A 9,697-nucleotide genomic window follows, 5' to 3' on the forward strand; every position below is an offset into this window, starting at 1 on the left:
AGTTCAGGTACCTGGGGTCAACAGTGCAAAGTAATGGAGAGTGTGTTAGAGAAGTAAAGAAAAGAGTGCAGGCAGGGTGGAGTGGGTGGAGAAGAGTGACAGGAGTGATTTGTGATAGTAGGGTATCTGCAAGAATGAAAGGGAAAGTTTATAGGACTGTGGTGAGACCTGCGATGTTGTATGGATTAGAGACAGTGGCATTGAGTAAAAGGCAGGAGGCAGAGCTGGAGGTAGCAGAGCTGAAGATGTTAAGGTTTTCGTTGGGAGTGACGAGGATGGACAAGATTAGAAATGAGTTTATTAGAGGGACAGCGCATGTAGGATGTTTTGGTGACAAGGTGAGGGAGGCGAGATTGAGATGGTTTGGACATGTGCAGAGAAGGGACATGAATTATATTGGTAGAAGAATGATGAAGATGGAGCCACCAGGTAGGAGGAAAAGAGGAAGGCCAAGGAGGAGGTTCATGGATGTGGTGAGGGAAGACATGCAGGTAGTTGGTGTGAAAGAGGCAGATGTAGAGGACAGGGTGGTATGGAGACGGATGATCCGCTGTGGCGACCCCTAATGGGAGCAGCCGAAAGAAGAAGAAGAAGAAGCTATAAATTACTGTTTAAAAGAGTTCAAATTTGCAATTAGATATATATTTTTAATGTGTTGTCTATGTGTCTATGAGACGTATAAAGCGTTATTGATTGTAAATTGTAAAGAGTTTGATTTCCCACATATTGATTTCAGGTGTGCCTATATAAAGTGCCACCCCCTGGAATCACTGCCATACTTGCCTATAGCAAGAGCTACCTATTGGCCTTCAGAACCTTTTGTGACCATGGAACATCACATCCTGTCCTCATCAAGTCCTCTGTGTTAAGTGATATGCACAATATTACCATCATGCTTTATCAGGGATTGAATCCTGACTCCTGAACCAACATGGCTACCATTCTATAATTCAGTGCAATGCAATTTCAGCTGAACTGCAGCTAATTTGAACCGACTTCACCAAACAACAAGACAATGACCCAAAGTCAAGCTCTGTAAGAATTATTTAGAGAGCAAACAGTCGGTTGAAATCTTATCTATCATGGAATGGCCTGCCCAGTCACCCCACATAAATCCTACTGAACTGCACTGGGATGAACTGGATCACAAGATCAGAATGAAATCTCCAACTAGTGAAGAACACCTTTGGCAAGTTGTCCAAGAGGCACGGAATTGTATTTCAGCTGAATGTTTGGAGAAGCTGTTCAGAATGTTAGAGTGTGTAACACTGTTTTTAATGCTAAGGGAGGATTTTTTTATGAAAAATATTTTGAACATCTGTACATTTATGTTTTTGTTTGGTCAAAATCTTCATATCATTAACTTTTTGCTGCATAAAAAAACAAAAGGAAACATTTATACTCTCAAAAACAATAAAAGTCTAGATGTTCCCAAACTTTAGTCAGACACTGTATATGAATGTGAGTTTAAGGAAACATATGTAAAAGTTTTTAATGATTTGGGTTATTTTGGGTCATTCTGAGGATTTGGTACAAAAGATCCTGCACCTCTTCGTCCATGCGACCCTGTGAGCAGGAAAACACAAACATACAGCTTTAGTAAATAAGCTTAATAGGAACTACTGTTCTTGTGTAATATAGAAATGTGTATTTATTACATAAACCTAAAGTGAGTGTGTGCATTATATTCACTACTCAGGCTGAGTAATGTTTAACCAAATGTTGAAAATGTGTATCACATACTTGTACTGCAGCTAAGAGGTGAGAACGATACGTGGCCACCACTGATTTGTGCTTGCGTTCCCAATCCTGACAAGAGAATAGAAATATTTTTTTTTTATTAGAGTTGCACTCTTACATTTAATGGTTGGCATTGTAGCAGTTGTTACTCCCACACAGTTTCAGTGTCCCCGGTTTGATTCTAAGCTTGGATTAATGTCTCTGTGGTTTCCTCTGGGTACTTCAGTTTCCTCTCACTTTCATGGATCATGTCACTAAGTGTAAGGCACGCTAAGTTGTTCATATGTATAAAACAGGATGCATATCTAGTCTAGGATGTCTAGGTTGTCTAGAATGCATGTCTAGGATAGGCTTTGGATTCACCCTGAACAGGAAAAATGAACACATAATGTTATCAATCTTTTATTTAGTTATTCTTGGAAATACATTTCACTTCATAATACATGTGCTATAATTTCAGATTGGTGTGATGGATCAGACTTTTTAATGTAAACACCACAATTCAAGTCCTAGAAATTGTAATTCGAGAGATATTCCCACCTGGAGTTGCTGAGTCAGGGCAGATACTCTGTTCTGTAATGCCAGTTGTTGTCCTGGTATTCCAGAGGAGGTAGTTGAAGCAGATAAACCCATTGGTGGAGTCAGAGCTCCTAGAGCCTCCTTCAATCGGAACACATCCTTAGACAACTCTGTGATCTACAAACACATGACACTGTTGGCACTTCTGGAATTGCAGAGTGCACTTGACATACTGCAGTAGACAAAACCAAAATTTGATTATGGTACTAATAGCATTAAATGAAAGCTAAAAAATGTATAACAGAAAACAACTGAAACTACTATACTCTCAAATAGCAATGAAAACTAGGATATGCCTGGAAGGGAGTGGAGAAAGCAGAACAAAAGAGAGTGCGATGGAAAAAAATGTAATGAAATGAAAGACAATAATCCAACAGGTTAAGCAGCCTCGCTTTCAAATGAGAAGAGAATGCAGAAATTGTGGTGACTTCAATACTATGCTAATCATAGTTAGTGTGACTGTAGTGGAAGTCCATTAAATGCTTTGAGGTGGAGATTTATGAACATGGGCAGAAATGGAGTAGGTTTAAAGAAATTATTCAAATAATGACCTCTTAAAGACCTAGTATTAATGTTTAATGCAAATTCAAGTAAAGACATGGAACTATCAAAAGCCACAAACCCTGTCACATGTGTGATTTTCTCATTCCATAACAACTCTTTGCTACTATTTTGTGATATTGCAAAGCAATGTCTGGATTACTTAACTAGAGGAGATGTACACTAACTTTGTGGTCTTTCTCCTTGATAAGTCCCTTCGAGTCTTGAATGTCTTGGTGCAGTTGCTGGATGTGGCTGGACTCGGACTGTAGGTCTGCTAGCTGCTGCTGGACTGCAAGCAGCTGTGCCTCGGCCACCTGACGCTCACTCTTATTGAAGAGCGCTTCCCTTTGTACCTGGAACACCTGTAGCAGGGTCAGACAGGAGAAAATAAAAAAATAAACAGGAATGTGAGGGAAAATATTGTGAAAATGGAAATAAAGCCTCTACATAAGTGTGAGTTTAAACTACAGTTTTATTTGTCTATATTACTCACTACCCCTTTTACAAAATTAAATAAATAATGCAAGCGCATAAACATACCAGCTGGAAATTGGGGCTGTTTATGTGCATATAACATTTCACATGGAAGGTCACACACACACACACACACACACACACACACACACACACCTCAGTGCAGGTTTTCTCATGCTTGCGTGTAAGGTCAGCCAGGCAGGCAGTCAGCGCGTTGATCTCGGCCTGAAGTGAGAGCCGCTGGGCTTCATGGTCCTCTTTAGATACCATATCCATCTCTACAGCTTTCTGAGACTGCAGCTCCTTCAGCTTGAGCTCTTTAACATCCAGTGACTCATGGGCTACTGCTAAAGCACTCTGGCTCTCCTGTAGGGTATTCTGCAGCTCCGCCTGCACAAGAGAACATGCTCAAATATACAGCTTCATCATATCATTCTGAACACCTATCTTCATCTAGAATAGTGTTTAAATGAGTGTGTGAGTCTGACAAACCAAACATTTCTGGCAAAAGCAAACCTTACCAGGCATAACATTATGACCACCTGCCTAATATTAGGTTGATCCCTCTTTTGCTGCCAAACCGTTCATGACTCGTCAAACATTAACATCTTAACTTCTTCAACAATTTTTGAGCTGCAGTAGCTCTTCTGTTGGATCGGACCACACAGGAACCCCTTGAAACACCCCACAAGAGCTGCAGTTTTGGAGAAGCTCTGAACCAGTCATCGTGCCATCACAATTTGTCAATCTCAAATCTTTACGCTTGCCCATTTTTCCTGCTTCTAACACATCAACTTTGAGAACAACATTTTCACTTGCTGCCTAATAAATCCCACCCACTAACAGGTGCCATGATGAAGAGATAATCAGTGTTATTCACTTCACCGAGCAAAATATTATAATGTCATAATGTTATGTCTGGTCAGTGTTTTTCTAACTCATAGGGGAGTATTTACTGTACACCAAACACATCACACAAAGTTCTATTTGTTATAATTGGGGTCGCAGCTCAGTGGTTAAATTGTTGAACTGATGATCAAAAGTCTTTTAGTTCAAACTGCACCACCCTAAACAAAAAATTCTTTTTTGAGTAAAACTGTGCACTATTGATTATGGGAGGTTTTTGAGCAGTGTAATCACATCTCACCCTGATCTTTTCATGTTCCTCCTTGGTGATCATGCCATGTTGGGCATCCTGCAGCTCACTTTTCAGTCTGGCCAGTTCAGCATGGGCATGTTCACAAAGTGCCCTCTCAGCCTGCAGTTTACTCTCCGTATCAGCTAGTTGTTGTGCTATTGCAGACAGTGCCTCCTGGTGTTTGACTAATGATATTGAATCCTTCATCTCAGATGTATCTTGAATGCGGTTCTCTTCCTCAGCAGGCAAGTCATCCTGTGCCCCTTCTGTCTGGTAATTCACCTCCGGCTCTTCCTGAACCGCTGTCAAAATTCTTCCACCACGCAACTCTGAAGAGAAACGAAAAAATATTTTTTTTTAGCTAGCTTCAAGGTGGGATGTTTGACTGATTCGTGAAACAGTGAATGCATTCATTACCCAAAGCACTGGTTAACTGGTAGGTCTCAGACTGCTCTTCATCATTGTTATTGTCATCACTGTCATCTCTATCGGTGTGATTTGGAGGGCAAAGTCTTTCCAGATCCAGCATAGCTTGATTGAATCGAAGGGCAATCTCAGAACGCTCTCGAGCTAACTGCTCTAGCTGGAGGCCAAGAGTGACCTGCACCTCCTCTAGCTGCTCACGAGGAACACTCTTACATAGTTCAGCTTCCAGCTCTACTACACGCATCTGTAATATATTCAGTGATTCTTTGTCATCTTCTGCTAAACACCTCGTACCAGTGCCCTGCTCCGGTGCAGCCTCTAGCTCCTTTATTCGTTTTTTAAACATCTCCACTGCCTCAATCATATCCTCTGCCTCTTTCTCCTTAACTTTCAGTGATTCCTCCAGCTCTTCCACCTTTTGTTTCAACTGCTCGATTTTGTCACTTTCATTCAGTCCCTCCTTCCATTTCAGCTCTTTGCTTGCCAGTTCTGCCTCCAGTTCCTGCACCCGGCTCGTCAACTTCTGAATGTCTGAGCATCCATTCTCTTCAGAGCTCGCCTGGCTAATTCTCATTTGCATCTCTATTTTCAGCTCCTCCAACTCAGTGTGTGCACATGCTAGCTGTTGCTCTAGGTTTTCCTGAATCTCCTCCTTCTTCTCAATTTCTTTAGCTAAACCCTCCTCATTGGACTCCATCTTTTCAGGATTGTTCCCAGCCCTGAGAATGAGATTCATACTGTTTTATTAAAAGTCAGAGAACACTTTACCCTTAAATGAACACTAATCACTTTATTAAAATGCAGGAACAAGAGATAACAGTACCCATGGTCTTCTGCACTGCTGGAGCTTTTCATAACTCTGGAGAATTGCTCTTGCAGCTTTTCAAACTCTTTCTTTAAGGAGTCGTAGAGAGTCACGGGCACAAAGTCGATGCCAGAGCCTTGAAAGTCTGTGTCATCCTTTTCGAACATCTCCAACATCTGCCGAGCACATCGGCATGTAAAAAAACAAAAAAATAGAAAGAGGGAATGTATACACAGGTGGACAAAGTGCAAAACCATGAGTTAAAGTAGAGATACTCTGAGTAAAATATGACTCCAATGAAAGTAAAAGTGCTCCTAAATAAAAGTATTTACCTTTAAATGTACTTAAGTATCCAGAGCACTATGATTTATTATGGCTATAATGTTCCTATTATCATTTACAATTTATCCTATAATCATTACAAGACTCTCTGCTTAATCAACTCAAATGATGTGAAACGACTCTAATGTGACTCTCAGCACACCGATCTGTTAATAGATATTAATGAGTCAAACACTGATTGATATCTATTAAATTTATTATGGAGGTTATGGAACAACTGGTACCACCTTCTCTCAGAATGAGAGGTAAGTACACTTCAAGGCTCTTCAAGGCACCGAGGTGGTGGAATGAACTTCCGCTAGATGTCCATACAGCGGAGTCCCTGACTATCTTCAAGCCTTACCAAGTCTTACCTCTTCCTAAAACACTTAAATTAGCACTTTCCAAGATTGCTTTGTAGAATTAAAGAGTTATATTTATATATAAGTTTGTAATCTTGCATACCAGTGTAGATTTATTCATTGCTAGAGACTCAAAGCACGTTTGTACGTCGCTCTGGATAAGGGCGTCTGCTAAATGCCGCAAATGTAAATGTAAATTATGAGCCCAAAATCTTATTTTTAACTACTTCAAAAAAAGTGTGCAGGTAAGGCCACAGGTATTGTGGCAAGTTAAAGGTTTGAGTTTCTTTCATCATATTAATATGTTCTGCTTGCTGATGAATTGATGCTGAACTGTATGTTCTTGCTAAGTAGATACCACCAGATACCAGATAAATTACTACCAGGGTATTTTGCTTCTTGGTGGTAAGTAGTTGAAAAGAAGGTTTTGGGCTCATAATAATTTGAATAGATATCAGTGTTTGAGTCATTGGCTAAAGGTTTAAATTAGGCTACTGGTTTAATCCAGATTTGGAGAAAATAGAGCTAAGTAAAAATATCTCAAGTAGCTGGAAGAATTGTCAGAGCTGAAGAAAGAATAAAGGAAAGAAAAAGAACACGATGAAAGGAAGAAAACTATAAAGGAATGGTAAAGATGAAAGAAAGGGTAAAGAAGCTTGACATACTTTTATATTCTATTATATGTTAAAATACAAATGACTTTATAAATTCATATTTGTAGTTGTAGGCTACACATGAAACACAAGTTGAAGTGAATGCCTAGCTTTTCAGACCTACATATAAAACTCAAAAACCATGAAGATCGAGCTTTATATCAATAAAACAGGACAAACTAATATAAACTAAACAATGGCTAAGGTACAACTGCCATGAACAGTTCTGCAGTCAAACGTACATCAGTGAACAGCGGAGAACCTCAACAATGATGAATATAATATAATGAATGGACATTCTGAGTCACCCAGATGATGCTGGGTTCCTCGTCTGAGTCTGGTTCCTCTCAAGGATATTTCTTTCTAATCTTTTGCTACTGTCACCACTGCCTTTCTCATTAGGGAATAAAACTAATAATTTAAGATGCTGAAATTTATATATGAATTTTTTAAATTCCATGAATCTGCTTTTGCTTGCTACACAAATACATTAAATAGAATTTGAAAGAATTTATCAAAAATACATTGAGTGTGATTTAATGTCCTAGACCAAATCCTGAAAGGTTCCTAATCTGCAAATCTGACCAGGAAGCTTTATTGCCTATTTACATACAGCTAGTAAGTGTGATATAGAAAATAAGTGTTGTGTCTAAAAACCTCTAAAATTACAGGTATGCCACATGTGACACTACACCTGCACTTTGAGAACCAGTTCAGCATTCTGTGCAGTCAGCTCCTCCACCTGCCTGCAGAGCTGCTCCACACTGTTTACTTGCTCCCATGCTGAGCTCTCAGGTTGGGCAGGAGGCGCATCCACGTCTGTGCACTGTGACTGCTTAGACAACAGCCTATTTGTTCCTGTAGGCATAAAGATTAACACAAAACATCAACCAGATCACAGTACTTCACATTAAATGCAGAAATTAGCATATTACAGCAAAAAATTCTTAACATATCTATTATTTTCTCGTCTACCTGATCAATATGATTCTTTTTCTTTATATTAAGCTCACTCGACGAGGAAAGCAGCACTTTACCAGGGAAGTCCAGCATATCATCCATAGTCGAATTGATGCTGCAGGTTGTACTGCTCAGCCGAACACCTCCCAGTTCCTTCAGCACTACTTCCAGACAATCACGTTCTGCCTCTGCCTCTCTCAAGCACTGTCTTAGCGAGCTCAACTGAGGGACAGAAGACAGACCAGACAGAGAAACAACTTCAAGGTCCTGCCACTACAAACTCTCGCAAACTCCCATATTAATGTTCCCAAAACAAAGCGTATTATAGCTTTAGCAATACATACTGTATGCTAACCTAATATCAGAAACTATAACATCCATTTGCCACATTGAAAATAGATAAAGCAACCATGGGGTAGTTCAGAATGCACGTTCAACGTGTTAATCAGGATCAATAGATAACAAGCCGCATGTAGAAATGTTCAAGGGCATTGCCTTGGCCTGTGGTCAGCCATGGAGTGAGTGGGGCTCACCAATCAGGTGCTCCAGAGCTCTCCAGGTCCCTTTCTAAACCTGAAGCCAGTTAGTAATCAGGAAAGAATATCAGACACTGGTGGTTCAGGCAGCATAAAAATTCTGATCAATCAATGTTTAATTAATAATGATGTATTAAAAGGTATTGGAAATTTTAGGTGTGTGGAGTGAAATACAGTAAACAATGATGTAACTGAATGTTAATGACAGTTGCATAGAATCATTATGGTATATAGTCACCAAGATTAGGTTTTCAGTTAGTAGCTGAGGAGTAAAGACTGGGTGATATAATGACAATTATAGAGATCCCAACTAATAAATAATTTTATGAAGTACTGAAAATCAAAACTCCAAGTTGTAATTTATTGATCTATTTCTTTTGGTGTAATGATAGTGAAAGCCTCTTAACTAATACATTACCTCCTCCAGTGCAGTGGTTGTGCTGTTCTGTTGCTGCTCCAGAACCTTAATCTTCTGTAGGAGCTGTCCTCTTTCTAGCCGAAGCCTGCGAATCTCCTCAAACACTTCCTCATCCTCTGCCTCACTCAATGAACCCCAAAAAAACAACATCAAGATGCAAACATAAACATGTACAATAAATTGGCTTGGTATTGCAGTTCACGTTTAACACATTTATGCTAAGCCTTTCTAGGCACAACAAATAAGATATTTGCCGTAGCAAAGTTGTGCGTTGCAAAGCCGTTGTCAATGTCTAGGATGACATTAAATGTGTTTTTGACCTACAATATCACTGGAATTGGTATCTTGGTTCTGCTGTTTTTAAATGGGGCTGAAATTGTCATTAGTTTATCAAGCATTTCAAGTCTAATGCACTAATTTTGTCCAAAAGCCAACCATTTCTTTTTTTGAGATTTGGATACATGCTAGATTTTGAAGCAGAATGGGTCTATGAATAAATTCTTATTTCAAACACGTCCTGCCACAGAACCACTTGTGTGCCTACTTTCACATTGAGCAAATTGCAAAATGTTGATCATCTCTTGTTGCCCTTATGGACTGAACAGTACTGGCTCCTTTTCAGAAAGTTAACCTGTTACAGCATTAGCAGTGTCACTTACGAGGTTGTCTGGAAAATGTTGAGACTTGGGGGCTGTAGAAGGAGAAGTAGAGTCGTCCGGTGCCGAGCACTGGGCAGATTCAT

General features: G+C 39.7%; 1 protein-coding gene across 1 annotated transcript; it reads right to left on the reverse strand.

The window, feature by feature from the left end:
- Positions 1-1,461: 1,461 nt before the first annotated feature.
- On the reverse strand, positions 1,462-9,697 carry ankrd24 (ankyrin repeat domain 24). Its single transcript, XM_046858447.1, has 12 exons — positions 9,615-9,697; positions 8,956-9,079; positions 8,079-8,223; positions 7,736-7,899; positions 5,724-5,881; positions 4,892-5,619; positions 4,484-4,803; positions 3,493-3,726; positions 3,048-3,224; positions 2,281-2,436; positions 1,744-1,809; positions 1,462-1,566 (listed from the first exon to the last, which is right to left on the reverse strand). Exons 1-12 carry the CDS (start codon positions 9,695-9,697, stop codon positions 1,492-1,494), a joined length of 2,430 nt encoding a protein of 809 aa, XP_046714403.1. The 3' UTR covers positions 1,462-1,491.

This window comes from Silurus meridionalis, chromosome 9, assembly GCF_014805685.1.
Source record: "Silurus meridionalis isolate SWU-2019-XX chromosome 9, ASM1480568v1, whole genome shotgun sequence".
NCBI lineage: Eukaryota > Metazoa > Chordata > Actinopteri > Siluriformes > Siluridae > Silurus > Silurus meridionalis.

Excerpts from the sequence above, each read along its gene's own strand:
- ankrd24 (XM_046858447.1), bottom strand. The coding sequence starts at position 9,697 with ATGAATCTGCCCAGTGCTCGGCACCGGACGACTCTACTTCTCCTTCTA. Across the intron at positions 1,810-2,280 it reads CCCTGACTCAGCAACTCCAG|GATTGGGAACGCAAGCACAA; the intron begins GTGGGAATATCT and ends TTCTCTTGTCAG. Across the intron at positions 1,567-1,743 it reads ACCTCTTAGCTGCAGTACAA|GGTCGCATGGACGAAGAGGT; the intron begins GTATGTGATACA and ends TCCTGCTCACAG.